Below are 26,782 nucleotides of genomic sequence, written 5' to 3'. Positions count from 1 at the left end.
AAAAAACAAGCAAGCATTGGCACTGCCACCGAGCACTCAAGCATGAGCGAAGCACTAGCAAAGACACAGACTTGCAATTACCCCTAAGACTTTGCGTTTCACCCAGTATTCTGCATACCGCAGGTTCTCTCTCTCCCTAATAAGGGAGAAAGAGGTGTCTCCATTTTCCCAGCAAGTGGGGAGACATTACAAACAACTCGCTGGTTTACAATATTAAAAGTCCATTACATCACTTTTTCGAGCTCTGTGCCTGAAGATTGCAAAGATCCCAGGTCTCCAAGCACACAGTAGATATCCCGACTCCCACAACGACACACAGGTCTCCTGTCGTGACAGGTTTACCCCTCTTAGCTATGATAAAAATCTTTTTTCCTCATTCCAAAACATGGAGCAGGCCATGTTAGTGTGCATCATGGCAGACAAAAACAAATGAGGCAGAATGTAGGTCAACAGGAAACAAAGAGTGTCATACGCCATGATGGGAGGTAAGAATAGGTGAAAAGGAATTGAATTTACTGAGGGTGAAATGCTGTTGAGAGGCCAACCAGGTGGTTGTGACGTCAGGAATGAAATCACCTGGCACTCGTAACGGCTGTCTGTATACCAACTCTGTCATGGACGACTGCAAGTCCTCTTTTGGAGTCATTCTGAGTCCCAGCAAGACCCGCGGGAGACAATCATACCAACACTCATTTGTCAGTAAAGCCCTCTCAACAGCCTTTAAGGAGTGGTGAAACCACTCGCTTAGGCAACTGGACTGCGGGTGATATGCCATGGTGTGATGTAGCCTCACTCCAAGGTTCTGGGCCATCACAGCCCAGAGGTCTGAAATGAATTAGGGACTGCAGTTAGAGGAAATATCAGATGGGATGTCAAACCGAACAACCCAGGTGCTAATGTATGCCCAAGCCACGCCTTTGGGGATAAAAGAGTCCAAATTGACGTGGTCAGATCATTGCTCAGGGACTTCAAAAGGTGCCAATGGCACCTGAACATGACAGTTAATTTTTGCCCACTGGCACTCCACACAGGCTGCAAACTAATCACGCACATCCTTCCTGAGGCTGTGCCAAACAAACTTTAGTGCAACCAGTTTCTGGGAGGCCTTCTGGCCTGGATACGAGAAGCCATGTATGGAGTCAAAAACAATCCGCCTCCAGTTTTTGGGCATGATGGGGCAAGGGTGACTAGTTGAGACATCGCATAGGAGAAAAACCCCAGCTTCCCCAAATTTAATGACAGCCAACCACAGGCCGATGACTGCTGTTCAGCAAGGGTGCACCTCTGGGTCAGTCACTTGGTCCACTACCATGCTGGTATAGTCAACCCCTATGTGTACATCCTCACCCGCTGGCTGTGACAGGCAATCAGCCACAGCATTATTTTTCCCCTTGATATGTTGTTTACCAGTTATGAACTCTTATGTAGGCCAGGTGGTATTGCTGCCACACAGACCAAGGGCCTGATATTCTGGCCATCTCGTGTATGAAGGAGTTGTGGTCAACCAACACTGTGAAATGGTGAACCTCTAAAAATAAATTAAAATGATGGGTAGCGCGATAGAGACAGAGAAGCTCACAGTCAAACATGCCGTACTTCCTTTGGGGGGGGAGGAGGGGGAAGAAATGAAGCTGCTGGCTGAAGAAGATGAGCAGCTGCTACAGGCCTCCAACTACCCATAGCATAGTCTGAAGCATCAGTAGTAATGGCTATGGGGTGTTGGGGAGGGGTGCACTAGTAGGGTCTTGTTAGAAAGAGCTCATTTGGTATCATCAAATGCCCTGTCATGTCTGCTGACCAGTTAACACTTGTTTGGGGTATTGCCTTTAAGTGCACCATACAGGAGGAGCACAAGTTCAGCAGCAGGCGGAATGAACTTGTGATAGAAATTTACCATACCTAATACTCCTGTAGAGTTTTTTTCAAACATAGTGCGGGGCAGTGGGAAATCTATATTAACAGCTACTTTTGATTGGGGAGGTCTTACACCTTATACGGAGATGAGATGGCTGACAACCCAAACTAAATTTAGCAGGGTTAATAATCAAACCATGTTGGCTTTAGCACTCAAAAAGTGTGCTGAGACGAGATGCCGGGATATGGACACGCTGGTGACAAGTATGTCATCCGGGTAAACAAAAAGAAAATCTAAGTCTTTTAATAGAATTCATCAGCCATTGGAAAGTCCGTGCTGCATTTTTCAGTCCAAACTGCATGTGCAGAAACTCAATAATGCCAAACACGGTCATCACAGCTGTTATGGAAATGCCCTCGGAGCATACAGACACCTGATGGTAGCCCCTAACTAGATTAACTTTGGAAAACATTAACATTAAACATGCCAATAAGCCTTGAATGTGTGGGACCAGGTAGCAATTGGGGGTGGCGGCCTTGTTAAGGCATCAGTAATGACCATGTGGGCAGCTAACACCATCGGACTTAGGGACAATATCGAGGGGTAGAGCCCAGAGGCTATTCAGCCGGCATTCAATTCCAAGTCTCTCCACATTAGCAAACTCAGCCTCTGCAGTCACCAGCTTTGCTGGGTCCAGTCTACACATGCGGGCATGGACTAGCAGGCCAGTTGTGGGAATGTGGTGCTCCACCCCATGTTTTGAAACTGTAGTGGAAAATGTGGGCTCGGTGAGTTCTGGGAATTTGTTGAGTAAACTCACATCCCATACGCATGCGCTTGACAGAGTCGTTGTGGGGAACTTACTGAGGGAGCAGGGTAATGACCCAAAATCCTTGACATCCACGAGCCAGCAGTTCTTAAGATTGACTAACAGTCCTTGGGCACTTAGGAAATCTGCACAAAGCAGAAGTCTAGCCACTTAAGCCAGGAAGAAGTCCCACATCACCCACTGAAGAAGAAAGTTACCTGTTGTGTCCTGCAAATTGGATTATGCTGCTGTTGGCAGGTTCGAGTGAGTTTTTGTCACTGTTTGCCTTTACTGGAGTATAAAAGTTGCATTGTTTGCTGTGTAACCACAACTATGTAGTAGACAATGGTGTGTTAATGAGAGGTAGCTAAGAGATGTGGATTATGTAGTCTGAACTTGCTATTTGCTATGCATGTACCCAATTTAGTAGGAGAATGAAATCTTAAGAATGTAGAAGACAATGGTGCATTAATGAGAGGTAGCTAAGAGATGTAGATTAGAACATGATTAAGTCAATAGGTAGAAACAATAGTGGCGGATGTACTTGTGATAAGCACCTATAGACCGACTAAACCAGGAGATTGCTATAAAAAATGCTATGTACAAGGATCGGTGGGTAATCAGCGACTAGCTCACTGACTCTCAGCTTTGATTTGCAAATTAAAGTTTAATACTTCTTAAAAGAATTTTCTGCATCTCCTGGTCGTTTGTGGGGCACGTGAAACCACGACAAAATTGGTGACCGTGGCAGAACCGGAGAGAGACCTGCGGAAAGGAAATGGCAGATTGGGGACGCTTCCCAGTCCTCTAGGGACCCCCACAAGGCTGACAGAATTAAGGGTGCACCCAAACAAAAGGTAAGCGCTTTTTGCGACAATTTGGACTGTTGGTTTTGGGGAGGTCTTGGAGTCTCAGAAGTGTGGAACCACTGCCGAAGGGTCTCTCCGGTCCAAAGAATCTGGCAGAATTGGGGGTTAACAGGAGGCTCAGAGGATTGATCAAGAACACTGCAGTGAGGGTAAGTACAAATAAGTTAATAGGAAGTTAAGTTAAGAAAAATTCCACGTGGTGTTGGTAAATCTCTGTGGATACCGCTTCGTATAAAACGAAGGTCTGAACGGGCAGGGAAAGGGAAAATAGAGAAAATTCTCGTGGATACCGCCTTAAGAGATAAGGGTCTGAATAGACCGAGGTGCAAAGAGCAAGTTCTGTGGGTACTGCTCTGAATAGAGGTCTGTACGGGCAGAACAGAATAGGAATAGTCCAATATATAGTTTAAAGCACTGGTAGATAGACGATAGACTAGGCATAGAATTAGAGTAAATAATATTATCCAGTAAACAAACTGTGAATCTCTGAAATACCTTAAAAAGAGAGAATAACATGACAGGTAAAGGAATGGCAGTAGAGATTCTGAGCAAAAAATTCCCGATAAATAAATATGAGATCACAAAAACTTAAGAAAAATGGGAAAAGAGAACCAAAAACCTGGTCACAAAATGGCCAAGAGAAGGAACGTTTGATGTAAGCTTGTGCGAAGAAATGGAGGGACTAATTAAAAATTACAAACCAAAAGATAAATCTAAGAAGAGGGCAAAAAAGAGAACGAGAAATGGAAGTGCTAAAACTCTTCAGAACGGAGGGAGAAAGGCTGAGGAGGACAGGTAGAATATTGATTACAAGTGAGGAAGACACCAAGGTGCTGGAGAAACAGAGAGAGGAAGGTACAGTGAGAAGCTGGCTTCAGCTCCGTACCCAGATGCGAAAGAAACAGAAAAGCCCCCTCCCTATAATGAGGAAGGAACCCCTAAGCAGTGCCCCCTGCTGACGGGAACAGTAAACATGCAGGGAGAAGTACAAGTTTGGGATAATGAGGAGGAAAAAAGACAATACGAGAAGGAAAAAGCGGCGATATGGAAGGAGATACAGGCAGAAAGGATAAAGGTGGAACAGGCAAAGACAGAAATGGAAGAAGAGATTGAACGGATGAAATACTTGAGAGAGGAAAAGGAGTATGAGGAGTATCGGTTATACTATAGAAATAAACAGACTAGAAAAGAAAGTGGCTCATCAGGGCAGGAAGAGATGAGGCATTCAAGAAGTGGAAAAAAGATAGGAGATGAGAGTCTTGGAGAAACACAAGAGAGAAGGGAATCAAGCACGAGTAAGGATCATGAGGAGTCCCTGCCACAGGTGTACAGACACGGACAGGAAGAAAGAGAAGGTGACTCATTGGAGGAGCAAGAGTTAAGTGGAGAGAGAGAGGATGCGAGAATTTGTGGGGAAGAGGTAGGAGGCAGAAGCCTAGAAGAGCAGGAGGCGGCGGTAGGGAGTGACTTGCGGAAGTAGAGAGAGAGCCAGATAAGTTACTGAGAGGGGATTGCCAGAGGAGATGCGAAAAATAGTCCAGGGGCCAACCAAGTATTGAATCAAGACAGAAAGGAAGGACTCCACAGGGAGACCGAGGGAAGAAGAGGACCCTGGAGACATTTGTGTGGGAGGCAGTAAAGACATACCCTGAGACAGATGGGGAGTCAGGTGAGGAGGAGAGCCAGGGCAGGTGGGAAGAAGGAGGAAGAATGATGCCATTGTTAGTTAAAGGATCAGGACAAGTGCAGTATATCCCTTGGGGATCCCAGGACCTAGAAGGGCTGAAAAACACTGCCCAATCTACATAAAGGAGCAGGGAAATGGATTAGAGCCTTTGAAGAAGAAACGGCGGGACGATTATTGGCTATGGGAGATTTGAAGGCACTATTGATAAGGTTGATGGGAACCTCCAAATTTAACGAACTAATGGAAATGGCTGGCATAGTAAACTTGAACGACCCAAGAACTGATGGAGACGGGTTTGGCAGAGGGTATGGCAGGCCCTCAGGAAGCTTTACCCACCCAAAGTGGACCCCAAAGCCTTAAAAGGGGATCCACTGGGAGACACTGAAAACCCAGCAGCCTACGTTGAAAACCAGTTGAAAAGGTGGAGACTGGAGACTGAGCAAGAGGTGGAAAATAGCTTATTTATCACCACACTGTTCCGACATAGCATTTTGGACGCAATGCCTCCACAAGTAAAATCCAAACTGGAGGAAGTGGTTGGGCTGACGTCAATGACCCCACAAGAATTTAGAGACCATGTAGTCCATGCGGTTGAGAAATACCGGAAAGACAAACGAAGGTTGGCTGAGCAGCAGGAAGAGGTGCAAAGAAAGTTAATACAAATGCAGCTCGAAGAACTCAAAAAGGAAAAAGAGAAAAGCAAAAAGATGCTGCCAGCAACCACCGGTGCGAGTACAGCCATCGAACTGGATGAAGCACCGCTAAAGGAGGAACCGATCATACTGTAAGGGCCGGAAAACCCCATGCCAATAATCAACGTCTTTGGAGGAGTATTCCCACAAATGCCCTATCAGGAACAGACTAAATTCAAACAGCCCAGACTGGACTGGAAGTCCCAAGGAGGGGGACAGAGGAGCTATGGGCAGAGGGGACCAGTGAGGAAACAGGGGGAAAGAGAGGTAGAGAGATTGTGCTGGGGATGTAATCAGCCAGGTCACATGAGAAGAGATTGTCCATTTACACCATGGCCTGTCACACACCAGCAGGAACCGATAAGAAGGGAACTAAAGTTTAGCTAAGGACCAGCCCCCACAGGCCCAAGCGGACCTGTGAACTCCTATGCGAGGTATTAGGGGTGCCCCGAGAACTCGAGTGGGAAGGGACATTACCCAATGATAACAAGGGAGGCAGACGAGGAACCCATTGTTCAGGTTATGTTAGAAGGGCAACTGACACCAATGATGATAGATACTGGAGCCACGTACACTTGTGTACAGCCACAGTATGCCCTTCACCTTCCCATGTAAGGAAAGTTTATTAAGACGGTAGGGTTCTCGGGGAAAACACAGTTGACACAGTGCATGGCTCCAGTGTGGTTGAGAATGGGAAATAAAGGAATTGTTTTGCCGGTGCTAGCATTTAAAGGAACTCCGATTAATTTGTTAGGCAGAGATGCCTTATTGAAACTGGAATTAAAATTAGAATGCACCAGAAATGGGCTGAGTGTGGAAAGAGCAGGGGCTCAATTGATAGTGCGAGAAGACAAGAAGGCTAATGTCTTTTGGATAGGAGACATCACAGATCAGATTCAGGAAACCTGGGAAAAATGGAAAAAGGGTGTGCAGGCTATATTACCCAGGGCTGTAATGCCCAAATCTGAGCTACATTGTACAGTGATTTTTGACGAGACTCAGAACAAGGAGCTAGAGGAGAGATGGCACCTGGAGGTATGTACCCAACAGCACCTGGAAGGGGGGGCTGTGATAATTGGAAAGCAAGGGGCAGCTTTACAAGTTAAGTGGAACACCTTTTTAGAAAAATGGTACAGGATACCGGAGGCTGCGCCCCACGTAACGCTGTTGGTAAACAAAGGATATCAGTCTAAAGACTTAGGACCCTTAGTTAAGAGTGCTGAAACCTTAACAGTGTGGAGGAAAATCATGTCAGAGGTGTGGATATCAGAAGACAACAATTGCATTAAAATAAAGGTAAGTGTAGATATGGTAGGGACAGTGAGAGAGGTCAAAATAACTCCCCAACCACACCTGCCCTTGCTGGGAAAGGAAAGAGGCCAGCAGAAAGATAGGTTAGATGAGTTGCCGTCTATTCTGTGGTCACAGCATGACACGGACGCAGGGAAAATAAAAACAGCTAGTCCGGTGGAAATAAGGCTAAAAAGGGGAGCAATTCCACCCAGGAGACCACAATACCCTCTAAGACCAGAAGCAGAAGAGGGAATAGCATCGACAGTGCACGGGTTGCTTGAAATAGGAGTGCTTAAAAGAACAAACAGTCCATGCAATACCCCGTTGCTGCCGGTCTTAAAAGCAGATAAATCTAAATGGAGATTGGTGCATGATTTGCGAGCGGTAAATGATGTGGTAGAGGACTGGCCAGCGGTAGTCCCCAACCCACACACGCTTTTGACTAATGTTCCACCAGAAGCGAGTTACTTTTCAGTGATTGATTTGTGTTCGGCTTTCTTCAGCATTCCTCTAGCCGACCAGTGTCAGTATCTGTTTGCATTTACTTACACAGGTGCTCAGTACACCTATACCAGAATGCCGCAAGGATTTAAACATTCACCACACGTTTTTAATCAGGTGTTGAAGGCAGACCTAGAGGGCATGCCATTGGAAAGTACATTGTTACAGTATGTGGATGACCTGTTGATTTGCTCCCACAGTAAGGAACAGTGTGAGCAGGACACTATAACTCTGTTAGAGAAGCTGGCGCATGGAGGACATAAAGTATCCAAAAAGAAACTGCAATTTTGCACGCAGCAAGTGGAATACTTAGGCAGGGTAATATCCAAGGGAGTGAAGGCGATAGCACCAGATCAGATTGAGGCAATAACTAAGGCCCCAAAACCCCAGACTGTAGGGCAGATGATGACGTTTTTGGGAATGGCAGGGTACAGCTCAGATTGGATAGGAGAATATGCTGAGATTGTGGCACCTTTGAGAAAGATAATGAAAGAAGCAGGACATACAAATTTGAAGAACGGCTTACAGTGGAATGGAGAGGCAGAGATAGCTTTCAATACTATTAAGCAGGAATTGCAGTCAGCACCAGCATTAGCTTTGCCTGACTACGAGAAGGTTTTTCATTTGTATGTATCCAACTGACAGGAGGGTTATGTCACAGCGGTTCTAACACAAGAGACAGGCACAGGAAAAGCAAAGCAGCCGATAGCATACTACAGTACGAGACTAGATGAGGTGGCTCAGGGGTATCCACCGTGTTGTCAGGGATTGGCGGCGCTGTACTATGCATATGGAAAGGCATCATCTGTAACCCTGGGCTATCCTGTGACTCTGTACACACACCACAAAGTAGCAGAATTGCTGGAAAGAGGGAAATTTGTGCTGACGCCAGTCAGGATAGCAGCGTATCAGATGCTATTGACATTTCCAGATATAACTATACAGAGATGCACTACCAGTAATATAGCCGATTTTGTCCCTTTGGGCTATGAAGGAGAACCCCATGATTGTGTAGGGAAGACGATGGCATTTGCCAAATTGAGAGCAGATTTACGGTCAGAACCACTAGAGGATGCAGATAAAAAGGTTCTGTTCGTAGATGGCTCTTGTTATAGGGACTATGATGGAAATCATGCAGGGTTCTCAGTAGTGCAGCAGGATCAGTCGAGCTATAAGATTATTAGGATGGAGTCCTGTCCCCAACCGTGTTCCGCCCAACTAGCGGAAATCAAAGCCCTGACAGCTGCGTGTGAAATGATGGAAGGTGAGGAAGTAGACATCTATACTGATTCGGCATATGCTCATGGAGTATGCCATTTTTTCGGGGCAGTGGGAAGCAGAGAGGTTTTAAAAAAAGTAGTGGAGATCCCATACAACATTGTCAGCAAAGTCTAGACTTAATAAAAGCCATAATGAAACCTAAAGCATTGGCTATAGTAAAATGCCAGGCACATAAAAAGGGAAATGATGTAATAACAAAGGGAAATCAAGCTGCGGACGAGGCAGCCAGAAAAGCGTCTGGGTGTACATCAGCTGTCATTGCCCCCCAGGTAAGCCTAACTCCAGAACCTGAGGTAGAGGACCTAATTGAAATACAAGGTAAGGCAACTTTGGCAGAACAGACAATGTGGAGACGAAGGGGGGCCAAGCAGAACCCGGACGGCTTGTGGAGCACGGAAGACGGTTTGTTGGTAGCACCCACCCCTCTACTGACGATTCTGATTTCAGAAGCGCATGGGATTGACCATTGTGCAAGGGGGGAAGTGATAAAGAAAATAAAGGAGGATGGTTTTCGGTCACCTTATTTACAGGCTTCAGTGGACTTTGTCTTGTCACAGTGCGAGGTATGCGCACAGAATAATGTTCAGAAGGGAATTACAACCCCAATAGGTCACATTCCTGTACCTGAAGGACCATTTAAACATCTAATGTTCGATTATGTAGACATGATAAAGACAGTGAGAGGGAAAAGATACATGCTGGTAGTAATTGATCAATTTAGCAGATGGGCGGAGGCGGTACCTTCAAGAGATCAAGGGGCAAAGACAGTGGTAAAATTTCTGACATATGAAGTGATCCCAAGGTTTGGAATACCTACAGAAGTTAGCTCAGACAATGGTTCAGCTTTTATCCAGAAAGTGGTCAAATTGGTACTACAGGCGCTGAGGATAAAGCAAAGATTTGGATGTGTATACCACCCTCAGTCGCAGGGCATGGTAGAGAGAATTAATGGAACCCTGAAAGCCAAACACTAAACTTAATTGGGTCGATGCTTTACCGTTAGCATTGATGAGTTACCGCATGCAAACTAATCGAATGACATGCCTGACACCGCATGAGATGCTCACTGGGAGGCCCATGCCAGTGCCCCAGTGGAGAGGGCCGTATAAGGGACCTAGTTTGGAACAATTGGAAATAGAATTGAAACAATACATGCAGCAGCTAACTATGATACGCAAGTCTATTTATGCACAGGAAAAACAGAAAGAGCCGGAGACCGTACAAGGGGAAGGACCGATTAAACCAGGAGACCAGGTTTACGTGCGAATTTTTCAGAGAAAGTGGAACGAGCCAAGAAGGGAAGGACCCTTTACGGTGACCAAGGCATCACCCACCGCAGTACAGGTAGAAGGACGCTCCACCTGGTACCATCTGAACCACTGCATGAGAGCAGTCCCGCAAGGGCAATCAGGTGAAGTGTCCGAGGTAAGTGATGCGGAAGAGCAGTTAGCAGGAGACAGACAGGAGGAACAAGAAGCTGACACTGCACCTCAGGAGTTTGATCAATTGGTAAGGGAAATTTTTGATTCTGAGGATGGGCCTGAAGACCCTCAGGATGTGGTGGTGGATAGTAGGGCTTCTTCAGATAATGGGGATGAGCTGGGAACGACCAGTCGTGCCCCTGGGGACAAAGCACCCACATACTCCAGTGCAGACTTGGGAACCATTAGTGTGGCAGATATGGAATGGGACTGGTAACCTACAGAAAAGTAGTAAGAGGAGCACAACACTTACCTCCTCGCCATGGTTACAGACACGTACTAATCAGTGGTATCAATGGGCAACTTACACGGCAGGAATGATGAGGAGACAGAATTGTTACCTGTGTTCAAGGGAAAGCCCCACTCAGCATGTAGTTCCCATGCCTTATAACTCCTCCACTTGCACGCGGTGGCGAAGAGAGTATAGGGAGCAATGCGAACAACAGTGTCCAGGTCCGGTTGGGGCTTGTGTCATGAGGATTTGCGTTAAAGCAGATCCCTGCTATCAAAACTGTATGAACAATGCACCAATGTGCCCCTATTGGTGTATGCTATATCAGGCTTCCTCGCAGTTTGATCAAAGCAAGCTTGCCTCTGAATGCAATTACAGCAGACCATGGGCTATAAATAAAAGAAGCCAGACACCTACACTGCAACAGCTTATAATGCAGGACCATCTGAATTATGAATGTTTCATGCGGGTGGGCACTCACCCGGTTGGCCACTTCCGAGGCAACTGCACTCAGACGTGGGATGTAACCCCAGGTAAAAGACACTTGACGGGTTCCCCTCCTCCTGAGGGTGCAATGGACTCTCAGACTATCCCATTTGCAGACACTTGGTGGCTGTGTGGACAGGAAGGAGGTCTGAGATCTATGCTCCCCCTCAATTGGGCAGGAACATGTACGCGTGTCATGCTGTTTCAGGAAGTTATAATGTCCCCTGAAGTACAGTCCAACGCTAACTTCCCCGAGCAGCGGACACTGCTACAGCAGAAGAGAAAATATGACCCTGACCCGACAATCCGGATTGACAGTATAGGACAGCTGAGAGGTATACCTAATGAATTCAAGGCAGGGAATGAGATTGCTGCAGGCTGGGAAGCTATCATACCTGTGATAGGGGTAAGCAAAAATGTTGAATGGATAAACTATATATACTACAATCAACAGAAATTCATCAACTACACCGATGATGCACTGGAGGCCTTAGGGCAACAGCTGGATGCAACTAGCAGGATGGCGTGGCAAAACAGACAGGTACTGGATTGGCTTTTGGCAGAAAAAGGGGGTGTGTGTGTAATGTTTGGAGAACAATGCTGCACTTTCATACCGAACAATACTAGCCCAGAAGGGTCTTTCACCAGAGCAATGAATAAATTAAAGAATCTGCGGACAGAGGTCAAACAGAATGCAGGATTTGAACATCAGTTCTTTGATTGGTTGGAAAGTAGACTCGGAGGATGGGGAGCATGGCTGACTAAAATGGCAATAACTGTCAGTATTATATTGTTGAGCTGTGCGCTTGTGCTGTGCTGTTTTCTTCCTTGTCTCAAATGTCTTGTAGTGCGTGCTGCAACCAAACAATTTCCGATGCTCGTGGCAATTACTGAAGCAAGCAGTGGAGAAAGAAACACCGAAAATGTATTGTTACAGCCTACAACACCTGCAGGATGAACAAGAGCAAAACGACAATGTGGGAGTAGGTTGTAAGGGCTTCTGATCTTTTTCCCTGTCTCAGGTACAGAGGGACAGGTTTTTGGCTCAGCGGCCCAGGGTAACAGGGAGAGAATACTTTGAGGTCGGCACAGAAAATTATAGTTTAACCCGAGATTTGGGAATAAGTGCTTGAGTTTATTGGGGCTTTTGTGCGCAGACTCTTAAGTCTTCTTTCTCTGTGTGAGAAAGGGGGGATATATTGGAGTATAAAAGTTGCATTGTTTGCTGTGTAACCAAAACTATGTAGTCTGAGTTTGCTATTTGCTATGCATGTATCCAATTCAGTAGGAGAATGAAATCTTAAGAATGTAGAAGACAATGGTGTGTTAATGAGAGGTAGCTAAGAGATGTGGATTAGAACATGATTAAGTCAACAGGTAGAAACAATAGTGGCGGATGTAGAGTGTGTACGCACCTATAGACCGACGATATGCTAATGCAACTAAACCAGGAGATTGCTATAAAAAATGCTATGTACAAGGATTGGTGGGCAATCAGCAACTAGCTCACTGACTGTCTCAGCTTTGATTTGCAAATTAAAGTTTAATACTTCTTGAAGAATCTTCTGCATCTCCTGGTCGTTTGTGGGGCACGAGAAACCATGACACCTTCTCTTCAATAGACGATGCTGGCAGCACATTCACGAGCACCCATGACCCACAGAAAGCATCACCCTGAAAGGGTGTCCATAATGAACAGCAGACTACCCTGGCAGCTAGAACAGACGGTGTTCAAAGAACTCTGGTGTCCTGATTCACTGACACTGTCAAAGCTGAAAACTGGTCACCACTTCCTAGCATCCATACCAAAGCGAGCCCGGTAAAAGCGCAGACCTGGCATTGTCTGTTTCTCAGCCACAGAAAGCCCATGTTGGGGTAGAGAAAGGAGGAGGAATGATGCATCACTGCCTAGCTGAGCGTAGACTATCAGCTATTTTAGCAAGCTCCCTATAGTCCTTCACGGGTGCATTAGCGAAGGCTATGTGAACTTCATCAGTGTACAAAAGTTCAAAAGTCGGTAAAAGCTGAGTTTTCAAAGACTGGTATTTATTGTGTTCAGGGTGGTGTTCAAGGAGACTCAGCACTTTCGCAGCCACACAATTGCTGAGCAACGCTACCACGTAGTAGAATTTGGTGGTGTTAGCGGTGATGTCTCGCATAGCGAATTGGGCCTCATCTTGTACAAACCAAGCAACGGCATTTTGCTCCCAAAACTCCAGCAGTTCCAAAGTGACCACATTGGCTGACTTGTTCAATAACTCTGGAATTATCCTAGAGCATCGGGCTCACCAATGTAAGTTTTTGCAAATACACTAAGTGAGGCATTTTATGTTTAATGAAACCTGTAACATGTTTTATTGAATTCTAAGACCTACACTCAAAAATGTGCTAAAAATCTTTATGTAATAATGTCATCACTTCAGACCAGCTTCTTAAAGTGAAACCACAACTCAATGTTGATGCTTCTGAATTGTATACATTTCCACCAATAATCTTACCCTACAATAGTAGCTTTGGAGGCAGTCCAAAGGAGAATAACCAAATTAATTTCAGGGATGAGAGGAATTCCTACTAAGAGGCTAGGACGGTTGGGATAATGAGATATTTTTCACAAACAAAAATCATAAAAAAACATAAAACATAAAACCATAAAACAAAGGATCAGAATCGACCTATCAAGTCTGACCTGTATCATGGCTTATTTTTCCCCTCTCAATCCCAGTCTCCTGCTTTTCCCTGGGACCTCTGACACCCTAGCTAACAGAGATGCTAATAACCCCCGCTTTAAATATACCCAATAACTTGGCATCCACAACCATCTACAGTAGCGAATTTCAAATTCACCACTGTACAGCTAAACAAAAATTCTTTCTTGTCTGTTCTAAAGGTACATCACTTTATGCTGAAATTTCACCCTCTAGATTCTCCCACTACTGCAGATATCCATGTCCATTCTATCAAGGCCTTTCAACAGTTGGTCAGCCTTAGTGAAATCACCCCCATCCTTCAAAACTTCAGCAGGTACAGGGCCAGAGTCCTCAAACAAGTGGATATAACTACAAAGTAAGATGCCAGTCATTGAAAACTGAGGGTGACAAATTTCTTCTGAGGGTAGTGAATCTCTGGAATTCTCTGCCCAAGAGTGGTGGATGTCAGATAATTAAATATACTCAAAGTAGAGATAAATAACTATTTTAAAACTCTAGGAAAAGAGTGTGATTGGAACTGAAATAGAAAGGGAGTGGAGGTTAGCATAGATCGGGCATAATCCTATTTAATGGCTTTGAAGGGCCTGATGGTTTACTTCAGCTATTAGCTGTGTTCAAGGCAACTTGCGAAAGAATCAGCGTGATAGAAGATCAAGGTAATTTGAGGCAAAATATTTATGCAACTAGTTATCATAACCTGAAAATCACTGCATGAAAAGGCTGAGACAAATTTTCTGTGACTTTCAATTGGGAAATAAACCATAAATGATATTAAAAAAACAGGATAGCAGTAGAAACACTGACAAAACCGGCGGCATTTCTACAGCAGAGCTCAATGTTGTCAAATCAACTCCTTCTCTAACAATGATACTAAATTAATCATCTGCTTGAACAATAGATAACTGTATAAATTTCAAATTAAATACAAAATCCTTAGCATGAAATTCAAGGTCTTCAAGAGCTAATGTTTGTGGTCTTTGCTAATGTGATGTTCCTTACCTTTCTGAAGAAAGACATCTAATTGGTCAACACACAACGCTTTCAACTCCTTTTCAGTTTTATCTTTCTTTACCAATGCAACAACATATTTAGCAAGTGCGGATGGGTCTGCATCACATCTACAAAGACAAAAATAATGGAATCGTGTGACTACTGAATTTAAAATGCACTGGAATAATTAAAGCTAACAAAGATTTTAATTTTGAAAGAACCATCTTTCATAAATCCATGAAATTTTCCTGTTGATTTCTTTGCATTTATTCTTGTAAAGTATGGACAATTGTTTATAAAACTGTAATCTGCAGATGCCAAAATTTTAAAAAACCTTGAACTTTAAAATCAAGTTTGCTTATTCTTTCAGCACAATTTTTAATCAGATGCACACTGCCACTTAAGTAGTAAAACTAACTTTAAAGTTAACTGTGCATAAAGCTAATGACAGCTACCCACAATTTTATTTGTATAGACCAGGGATTCACAACTGGTGTTCTATAGAACCATAGGGTTCTGTGAGAGGTCACTAGGGATTCTGCCAGAGATTGTGATTTAAAAAACCATCAGTGCTTGCAGTGGTGGGAAACGACCAAGCAGCCTTGTTAGCAATCTCGTTAGAGCTCCCTCAACCCAGTATGACAGTGTGCAGAGGGACCATTTTTATTTCCTTGAGTCCATTCTCAGTTTTTAACTCGAGATAGGAGAAACCATTGATAATTGGTGAGCACTGTACTGTGCGAAGGGGAGACAGTAGGCTGATAATTCGTGAGCGATGCATTGCACGGAAGGGAGGACAGTAGGCTGTGAAGTGCGTTTTCCGATCATTGAATGAACTCACCCAACTTGGGCTGTATCGTCCCGTCCCCCCCAACTTCCCCTTATCCGCCACTGACTGATTTATGGGAGTAAACAAACTACCTGTGGAGTCGAAAATCGGAAGAAAATTTTCATTCTAAATACGGTCCAATGTGGCGATTTTTGAAGAGGAGGTGTGAGATGGAAGAGGAGGATTCTAGGCTTAGGCCTACGGACAATTCTGATAAGGTTAATGATGATCTTTTGAGTCATTTCATTGTACTAGTGAAATCAAATTAAGTAAAGAAAAATCAAATTAAGTATCTGCCTTAATTGATTGGTCTGTGGGAAACAACTAAAAACATTATTGGCTGATATTGTGACACTACCAGTTGCTGCTACGTACTATAAAGAAAATATAATGTAATTAAAGAAGTTGGTACCTCCTGACATCAGCACTTTCAAACTGACCAGGAGATACCTCATGCTAATTGCAATTTTGCAGCAATGAAATAGGGATATATTGAAGGCCAAGACAAACAGGTTTATTGATGGACATGTCAAAGATTGAGAGAAACAAGTATCGCTCTGTGAGCGATCTGATCTGCCAGGTTTAAAATTTCTTCCTTCGACTTGGGAACTACAGACTTTCCGTTTCCTTCAATAACAATCCTCATTCCCCCCTTAAATTCGGCATTAACCTTGGCCCCACTCTCGAATACAAACACCGTGGAACTCACACTTCCCACGGTTACCAAGGTTAACCCTTTTCCTACTGAACCAACCCTATCTGATCCACAAAGACGGCCGCCCCGTCCCCCTGAATCAAACACCTCAGACTTCCCCTGAGCTCTGTTACCAGGTTCAGCACCACGTGCGCCCCCATCTTGGACACACTCAAACGGGACATTGGCCCCTTCCAGGCTTTCAATACCCGTACCTTTTTCAAATTCTAACGTCCCCCGATCCTTCCAGCTACTCTCTAGGCAGCCCCCCGTTGGGGAAGGCGCAACCCTGCGAGCTGAAACAACCTCCTCGGCCATTTCAGCTGACTTCTCCACAGCAAGGATACCCTTCCTCTCTAAGACTGCCCTCATTTCACTCTCGGGACCATCGAGAACACCTTTAGAACTCTGAACTTCTTCAAACAATTCTGCCAAACCAGACAGATTAACCATGTCCAACTCTGGACATTTTAACAACTTTATCCGTTTCTCAACTTTAGTTCCTACCTCTAGGACCTTTCTCTTCACTAAGGGCAGGGCTATTTCCTCTCCCTTACCCCCTTTTACTTTACTGCTTTCTGTTTTACCACCCTCGGAACCCTCATGGTACAGGGTCGGTAAAAACATCTTGGCCAGATTACTGCTGGCCCGATTTAAACTGCTCACTGCTTTTCTGGACAGGCTACGAGTGACCGCGCATGCGCGATAGCTTTGGGACTCTAGGGGCGGGGCCACCGCACTCGCCCGTCTGCGGGTCGGCATCATAGCTGCCACCGTTTCAAAAAACAAGAAATAACTATCAACATCCGTCTCTTCGAACGGAGGTACTACTCTCAGCTCCCGACTAACATTAAACCGCTCTCTCCTTAGCTCCTCCCTCTCTCTTTCTCTCCCCGCTGCCGCTCTCTCGGCTGCTGCTAACTCTCTGATCCGAATTTCATGCTGTCTTTGCCTCTCAGCTTGATCCTGCTCGTTTTCCACCTCTAACCCCTTCGCCAAATTTAACAAGTCTGATTTGGTGCTCACCTCTAGCGCCGCCACAGTCGCGTTTTTCATAAATTCACACGTCCATCTTTGCTGGTTTTTCTGTCTGGCTACCTGCGAAACCAGATTTAAGTTTGGACTTACAGCCCGATTCACTGACCCTCCCGTTTTTGGTGTCAAATCCCGGACGAGCCCCCACTTGTTATGAAACCAGTAACTGGTTTCACTTACCAGCAAAGATAGATATGTCAGTTGAAGTCCAATGGTACTATTTTCAAAAGTTTTATTAATAAAGGGGCACAAAAATTAAGGTTAATACAAACATTCAGATAACATGCGTCAATACTCAATCTAAAACGCAGGTACATTAATAATCACTCAGAAATAAGCTCTTTCGTTGTCTAGGGTATAATACTGAGTCCAATTGGAAATATAAAGAGTCACTCTGAAGTCTGCAGGCTTTTCCCTTTTGGTTTCACGTGTTGGAGAGAGAGAGAGATAAACGGAAAAACTTGCCCAAAAACATCCGTGGAATCAGGGGAGCGATCTTCCCCGTTGTTAGTTAAAAGCGATCTTCCGTTGGTTCTAGCCACAAACCCCGCATTCGGAATTTAACGCACGTGGCTTATTTCAAAATGGCTTCCCGTTCCCACGGGAAGCGTTATCGTGCTTCTTGGTGTCTCCTTGGTGCGTCTGAGGGTCGTCCTCTTTCAGACCCTTCTTTATACTGCCTCACGGGATCTCAGGTGTCAATCAGGTTGCAGGTGATGCAATCTCTCTCTCAACCAGCCCACTTTGCCCGAGGGCTTTACAATGTCCCTGCGAGTTGGCACGTCTGCAGTTCCCAGGTGTCTCCTGAGAACAATGCCACAGTCACCAGCTTTTGTCCCAGTGGAATGCGGTATCCAGCACGTCGCTGTCTTTCCATTTCCTGTGTCCATTCAGCCTGTCTCTCTCTCTCTTGCTCTCTCTCTCTCGGGTCATTGACCCCCCTTTCACTAGGGCTCTTGCAATTCTCACAAAGGAGGGGGCTGGTATCATAACAGGAAGAAAACAGGCATGGTGCACCAACACCAAAACCTCATTCCAACTGCAAAGCATGGTGGAAGGAGCATCATAGTTCGGGGCTGCTTTGTTACCTCAGGGCCTGGACGGCTTGCAATTGTTGATGGATTTTAACAAACATTTTACAGGAGAATGTCATGGTAGTGGTCTGTCTCCTGAAGCTTAACAGAAGTTGGATGAGGCAACAAGACAATGATCCGAAACATAACAGTAAATCAACAACAGAATGGTTTAAAAAGGAGAAAATCCATATTTTAGAATGACCAAGTCAGAGTCCAGACTTCAACTCAATTGAGATGCTGTGGCAGAATTTGAAGAGTAGTGTTCATGCAAGTTATCCCAGAAATATTAATGAATTGAAATAGTTTAGTTTGGAGGTATTGTCTAAAATTCCTCCTCGCCATTGTGCAAGCCTTGAACAGCAACTATAGGAAATGTTTGGTGGAGATTATTGCTACTAAAGGAGGTTATTAAGGACAAGGGTTCACATACTTTTTCCTGCCTGGACTGTGAATGATTAAACAATGTGTTCAATAAAGACATGGAAAGTCCAATTGTTTGTGTGTTATTAGTTTAGGCAAATTGTGAGTGTCTTTTATTGAAATTTAGATGAAGATCAGATCACATTTTATGAGTAATTAATGCAGAAAAACAAATAACTACAAAAGGTTCACAGGCATTTTCTTGCAACTGTGCATCAGGTTTTACAATACTGTCCCACCCTCCACCACCACCTGTTCTCTCATTACTGAAGTGAGCAATGAGGTGATTTTCAAATTGTGAGCAACTAACAAATGTTCTTTTCTTGCAGTATACGGAGAAATTGCATCAATACTAGATTGACAGTCATTATTCAAGCTGTTTTTTAATTTTACTGTATACCTGCAATGATTTTAATATCTGAAACCTTTGCCAAATTCTCTCCACCAAAAGAAACCAAAAACACGATAACTTTCTGGTTTTATGGTGGCAAGTCTCACCATCTCGAAGCAGCTAGAAATGGAAGCATAGTCAATTTCAGCCTGTCACACTATCTACCCAATTAACACAGACTCTAGATCCAAAACTGCTTACTTATAAAGTGTTTACAACAAAATCAAGTGTAGGATTCAAACTCAAGCACAAGTTCCTGGGTTTCAACATCTCTGAAGATCTTTCCTTGGTCTAACATATTGAGGCAATTACAAAGACGACACACCAGTGGCTATATTTTATTAGGAGTTTTTGGGAATTTGGTATGTCATCAAAGACTGGCAATTTTCTGAAGATGCTCAGTGGGGAGCATTCTGTCTGGTATGGAAGCGCTAATACACAGGAATGGGAAAACCTGCAAGGGGTTGTTTACTCAGCTAGCTCCATCATAGGAAGTAGCCTCCCCAGCATCGAGGGCATCTTCAATAGGCACTGTCTCAAGAAGGGGGCTTCCATCATTAAGGACTGTCACCACCCAGGACATTCCCCTCTTTTCATTGTCTCCATCAGGGAGAAGGCACTTTAGCAACACTTTCTGCCCTTCCACTATCAGAATGGATCATGCACTTGGTAATTTTTCTTGCACTGCAGCCACAAAATAAATAATTGCAACATGCTTCAGAGATAATAAACCTGATTCTGATATAAAACCATAACCAAAAATCACAAAAGTTTATTCATGGTTGGTTAACTGTTAAAGCCAGCAAATTGCAAAAGTTATAAATACAAGGCCTGACATATTGACTTCCTGAAAATCTAAATAGTTAAAGATTTATCATGAAAAATGTGATTGAAGTCAAATAACAGAAGGGATTGCAACATTGTCCTTTTTCCTGCTTGCGACCGAGGTTAAGCAAAGGTCTTTGACTTGAGGCTACTCAACACGGCAAGAGCCCATGGTATTACTGGACAGATACTAGTGTGGATAGAAGACTGTCTGATTGGCATGAGGGAAAGAGAGGGAATAAAGAGGGTCTTTTTTGGTTGGCTGCCAGTGACTAGTGATGTTCTGTAGGGAGGTAGTGCTGGGACCAGTTTTCCATGATATATGTCAATGATTTGGAAAACAGATTTATTGGCATTGTGATCAAGTTTGCAGACGATACAAAGATAGATGGAGGGCAAGTAGTGTTGAGGAAACAGAGTCTCCAGAAGGACTTAAACAAATTGAGAGAACAGGCAAAAGCGCAGGTGGTATATACTGTAGAGAAGTGTATAATCACACGTTTTAGTAGAAGGAATAAAGGCATAAACTATTTTTTAAAGCCGGGAGTGAATTCAGAAATTGGAAGTGCAAAGGGACTTTGGGGTCCTAGTGCAAGATTCGCTAAAGATTAATTTGCAGGTTGAGTCAGTGGTAATGAAGGTAAATGCAACGTTAGCATTCATTTCAAGAAGACTAGAATACAAAAGCAAGGATATAATGCTGAGTGTTTATAAGATGTTGCTCAGACCACACATGGAGTATTAGGAGTAGTTTTGGGCCCTTTATCTGAGAAATTATGTGCTGACATTGGAAAGGATCCAGAGGACATTCACAAGAATGATTCCAAGAATGAGAAGCCTTTGATAGCTCTGGGCCTGTATTAGTTGGAGTTTAGAAGAATGGGGGGGGGGGGGGGGGGAAGAGAGAGAGAGATGGGTGGATCTCAGTGAAGCCTATGAATATTGAAATATTGAAAGGCTTAATTAGGATGGAGGTGGAGAGGATGTTTCCAATAGTGGAGAAATCTAGGACCGGGGGCACAACTTCAGTACACAAGGGCATCCCTTTAAAACAGACGTGTAGAGGATTCATTTTAAGCCAGAGGATGGTGAATTATTCATTGCCACATACAGCTGTGGAGGGCAAATCATGAGGCATATCTAAAGCAGTGGTTGATAAGTTCCTGATTAGTAAGGGTGTCAAAGGTTACGGGGAGATGGGGCAAGAATGGGGCTGAAAGCAACATTATATCAGCTTTGATTGAATGGCAAAGCAGAATCGATGGGTTGAATGGACTGATTATGCTTCTATATCTTATGATCAAAAGTTTCTCAGATTGGCAGGTGAGCGTATGGCGCCTTAGAAAAAATTGCCAGGGAGCAGATGTTTATTATTGCATGCATTTAGTCTAAGGAAACTGAGGAGTAGTCTTGAAATTTCCAGATGTTACCAAATTAATGTACTGTCAATAGTATAAAAGACTGCTCCATACTACAAGATGGGAATTGTTGGGTAAATGGTCAAATGTAAACAAACATAAGAATGAGGTGAAGCTACTTACATATCAGAAGTCAAGCAATACAGTTGAAACAGGTAGTCAGACAAAAACTCCCTTAATACAAACAAACCTACAACAGTTCAAATTAAATGCCAAAGCAGGGAGGTAACAAAATTACAGAGCAGCAAAGTGAGACCATATTTTTAATAACATGTTGCAAAAATCACAAAATTAGCAGATGAATACCTGCAGAAATAAATGCAACATCAATTTCAGAACAGCCAAAAATTAAGTTATAGTTTTGTGGAGAATGTCGTAAAATTATTAACGCTTCTGAGTTAGTTACAAGAATCATGGGACCACCACTATCAGATTAAATAAATGGCAAGAATAAATAATGCAACAAAACCTCTTTTAAGCACTACATTTAAAAAAATGAACCGCATGAGGAGTTCTTGGAACCGATCACCAACAGCCTGGTTTAAAGTGGATGATGGAGGCATGAAGCAACTTTGTTCAGTCACCAATAGCCAAGTCATTAAATACATGAAAAAAATAAACAGATTAGTAAAGCACAGATGTCTGATGATCATTGAATTACTTTTATTGATTCAGAGATACAGCACGGAATGGACCCTTCTGGCCCAAAAAGCCGCATCGCCCAGCAACCTACCTATTTAACCCTAGCCTAATCGCAGGACAATTTACAATCACCAATTAACCTACTAATCAATACTTCTTTGGATTGTGGGAGGAAACCCACACCCTCATGGGAAGGACAAAAACTTCTCAGACAGCACTGGAATTGAATTCTGATGCTGAGCTATAATAGCATCGCGCTAACTGCTATGCTACTGTGGTGCCATCAAGAGGTTAGAGAAAATTACAAAGGTAGAGGGAACTCAATGTCACAGGAATTGGTTGAAGCAGATAATGTTGATTTATTTGAGATCTTCATTGGCAAAGCCAGTTTATAATCTGCATCTCCCATATTGTTCTTGAGGTGGTGCTGAGCTGCCTCCTCAAAACACAGTATTGTTTTTTGTGAAGGTAGATCAACACTGCTGATAGTTAGGGAATTCAGGGTAGTGTGAGTCTTCAAAGGGAACCTGCTGGTCTGGCCCTTCAGGTAGTCACAAGTTTGGAAATAGCCAGCCTAGTAAATGTAGTTTATTTTGTGGATGACACTCATTACAACTAATATACCACCAATGGAATTACCAGCGGTGGTGGCAGTAGAAAAACAACATTGGGCTGGGGGATCTGAAAACAATCAGCGAGTTTCTTATCTGGATGATACACTAGTTTCTTGATTTTTGTAAGAATTCTTTTATCCAGGAAAATGGAGTATACCATAACACTCAAGTAATGAAAATGAAAAAGTTTTGGAGTCATGCTGTAACATTCACGATAATCTCTTGGTACTCTGAGACCGTCTTGCCAAACATCTACACTCCATCTGTCAGAACAAGCGGGATCTCCCACAAGCCACCCATTTTAATTCCACTTCCCATTCTGATATGTACATCCATGGCCTCCTGCACTGTTGTGATGAGGCCACAATTAGGTTGGAGGACCAACACCTTATATTCCATTTGGGTAACCTCCAACCTGATGGCATGAACATAAGATTTCTCAAACTTCTGGCACGCCCCCAGCAGCCACCCACTGCCTCCTTCATTTCCCATCCCCTTTTCCCTCCTCCATCTTATCTCCTTGCCTGCCTATCACTTCCCTGTGATGCTTCTCCCCCCCTTTTTCTTTCTTCCACAGCCTTCCATCTCTTTCATCAATTGACTCCCTAGCTCTTCACTTCATCCCTCCCCATCCAGGTTTCACTTATCACCTGATGGTTCTCTCTCACCTCCCCCACCTTGTAAATCTACTCCTCAGTTTTTTTTTCTTCAGTCCTGCTTAAGGGTTTCAGCCCGAAACGTTGAATGTACTTTTTTCCATAGATGGTGCCTCCAGCTGAGTTCCTGCTGAGTTCCTCCAGCATTCTGTGTGCCTTTGCACTGTATGTTAGTTCAGTTAAATATCACGTCAATAGGAATATCCATCACTCCTCCCATAGCAGTTTTGGGAGATTAGGCAATGATAATGCTTCTGAATGTCAAGTACTTTATTACTCCCTCTTGGTACATCCATGAGCAGTAAAGAAATATATTAAAAAATGTTCAGAGTCAGATAAGGTCAAAAGAGAAAGCTTTGCTGATTTTAAACATCAGTATATACCAAGCAATACATATATTAAACAAAGCAAATAATCTAACAATGAAGATGTACTTACAGCAAACCTTCTGAGTAAATATACACAACCATCAACAAATCTAAGAATTTACAACAAAATCTTTCTTTTGGATGACAGCTAACCACAAATTAAGCAATACACTATTGGAGGAATTACATCAGTGCCTTGATAAAGTATTCAGCCCCCCACATCTACTTTCACATTTTACTGTCTCATTTCCTGAATTTAAAATACATTGAAGTAGGATTTTTGAGCAATTCTACAAAACATTGTGCATCATGTCAAATCCAAAAAAAAATCCAAAACCTGTCAGAAACTGAAAATTAAAAACCAAAATTCTGAGGCTGAAAAAGTATTCAACCCCTTTGCTGACTTTCCTCAGGTGCAACAAACTACATTACCTAATCTAACAACTGGAGAATCAACTGCTTCCAATGAACTCATAAGAAGACTGATCTGTAAGGTCCAATAGTATGGTAGATTTTCAACAGACCAAACCAAAATGAAGACAAAAGATCATTCAAGACAAGTCAGGGAAATGATAACAAAAGCACAAATCTGGGGAAGGGTACAAGACATCAAAGGCACTGAACATACCAGTGAGCTCAGTGCAGTCCATCATGAAAAAGTGTAAAAATTATGAAACTATAGCCACACAAACTATAGCACTTGTAAGAAGATACTGTGATGCCAGTTACTCTTGAATGAGCTGCAGAAGTCAGTGGCTGCGATGGAGATGAAATTCATGGCTCTACAATCTCTAAAGCCTTATGCAAAAATGTATAGAAGAGTGGAAGAAAGACACACCAGATAAAATAAAGAAAAAAATATTCTTACTTGTAAAGACTTTGCAAAGTGTCACGTAGAAGATACTGTAAAGAAGTGGAAGAAGGTCTTGTAGTCGGATGAGACTAACTTGGATCTTTTTGGCTTTGATACTAAGCAGTACATGCTGCGTAAATCTAATACTGTGCATCAGCCAGGCAACACCTTATCCCTACTGGCGGAGGTAGCATCATATAATGGAGATGGCTGTTCAGCAGAAAGGACTGGAAATCTGGTCAGGATTGATGGGATAATACAAAGAAATTCTGGATAGAACCTAGCCAGCTTCTGCTAGAAAGATTAAACAGTGGAGGAAGTTTGTCTTTCAGTAGGACAATAACCCAGAGCAATGATGCAGTGGCTTCAAAAGGAGAAAATTGATGTTCTTCAGTGGCTCAGTCCAAGTCCTGACTTAAACCCGATCAAACATCTCTGGCAAGACCTCAAGATTGCTGTTCACCACTGCTTCTCAACTAAACTGGCACAGCTTGAAGAATACTGGGAGGTGGAATGGGCAAATCTTGCTCCATCACGTTGTGCACAGCCAGAGACTTAACCAAAAAGATTTGGTTATAATAGCTGCAAGAAATGGTTCAACTAAGTATTAAGCAAAAGGGGATGAATACTTCATTTCAGTTATTGAATTTTTAGTTTTCTGTGGCTCTACTGCGAAAATAGGAACACGTGTTTCACACGAAAAAATTTTTAATTGATTAAAATCTCTGGTTGTCATTACTCATTTATGTGAACAATGGGTTGGAGTCTGAATACTTTTACAAGGCACTTTATTGACAGTATCACTGCTGATTTTAGTGTAGCACAGTGAACAGCTAGTAGAGCTGGAGCCTCAAAACCATGGCAAGCTGAAATTAATTATGAACTCCAATGCTGTCTATGACAGTTTGAAAGATGTCTTCCAAAATACCAAAAACGTGCAGGTCGGTAGGTTAAATGACCATCACGGATTACTAATCAAAATATATTGACAAGTAGATTCTTAGGAGTGTTTAAGGGAGGTTATGGAGAAAAAAAGGCACTAGTGCAAATAGATGTTTGATGGATGGGGTAGTCCTCAAGAGGCTGAAGGCTGTTTCCATGTTCTGATATCCTAGCAAATGGGATAATATGGGAAGATGAAGGTTGATGTGCTCCAAGAAATAACCTAGACAAGGAGTGGTCATTAAGTTTGCTTTTAGAATCGTTCATTCACCCTACAAGGGGTTATCCCAATCTCTCCCAATAGTTTTTTAGAAATTACAAATAAGAGTCTAAGGATATGAGAGTTTCTTGGGACACTTTCCTATATGCAAACATGAGGAAATCTGCAGATGCTGGAAATTCAAACATACACAAAATGCTGGTGAAACATAGCAGGCCAGGCAGCATCTATAAGGAGAAGCACTGTCGACGTTTTGGGCCGAGACCCTTCGTCAGGACTAACTGAAAGGAAAGATACAAAGAGATTTGAAAGTAGGAGGGGGAGGAGGAAATGCGAAATGATAGAAGAAGATCGGAGGGGATGGGATGAAGCTAAGAGCTGGAAAGGTGATTGGCAAACGTGATACAGAGCTGGAGAAGGGAAAGGATCATGGGACGGGAGGCCTAGGGAGAAAGAAAGGGGGAGGGGAGCACCAGAGGGAGATGGAGAACAGGCAGAGAGAAAAAAAAACAACTAAATATGTCAGGGATGGGGTAAGAAGGGGAGGAGGGGCATTAACAGAAGTTAGAGAAGTCAATGTTCATGCCATCAGGTTGGAGGCTACCCAGCCCGTATATAAGGTGTTGTTCCTCCAACCTGAGTGTGGCTTCATCTTGACAGTAGAGGAGGCCATGGATAGACATATCAGAATGGGAATGGGATGAGGAATTACAATGTGTGGCCACAGGGAGATCCTGTTTTCTCTGGCGGACAGAGCGTAGGTGTTCAGTGAAACCATCTCCCAGTCTGCGTCAGGTCTCACCAATATATAAAAGGCCACACCGGGAGCACCAGACACAGTATACCCCACCAGCCGACTCACAGGTGAAGTGTCGCCTCACCTGGAAGGACTGTCTGGGGCCCTGAATGGTGGTGA

The 26,782-nt window shown here is 43.5% G+C and overlaps 1 protein-coding gene across 7 annotated transcripts in view; it reads right to left on the bottom strand.

Annotated features, from left to right (window-relative positions):
- The window catches only part of rbm26 (RNA binding motif protein 26), a 158,434-nt gene that overhangs the window by 113,035 nt on the left and 18,617 nt on the right, over positions 1 to 26,782 (bottom strand). For 6 of the 7 annotated variants that reach the window (XR_012096112.1, XM_073027487.1, XM_073027470.1 and 3 more), the window contains one exon: positions 14,893 to 15,011. The exons of the other annotated variant lie outside the window; for it this stretch is intronic. Coding sequence is in view for 5 of the 6 variants with exons in the window: in XM_073027487.1 (XP_072883588.1) it covers positions 14,893 to 15,011 (119 nt within the window). In the remaining variant the exon portion in view is untranslated. The remainder of the gene's footprint in view (positions 1 to 14,892; positions 15,012 to 26,782) is intronic. 7 annotated transcript variants of the gene reach the window in all.

This window comes from Hemitrygon akajei, chromosome 2, assembly GCF_048418815.1.
Source record: "Hemitrygon akajei chromosome 2, sHemAka1.3, whole genome shotgun sequence".
In the NCBI taxonomy this organism is placed as follows: domain Eukaryota; kingdom Metazoa; phylum Chordata; class Chondrichthyes; order Myliobatiformes; family Dasyatidae; genus Hemitrygon; species Hemitrygon akajei.
This window is presented reverse-complemented; position numbering and strand designations above follow the sequence as displayed.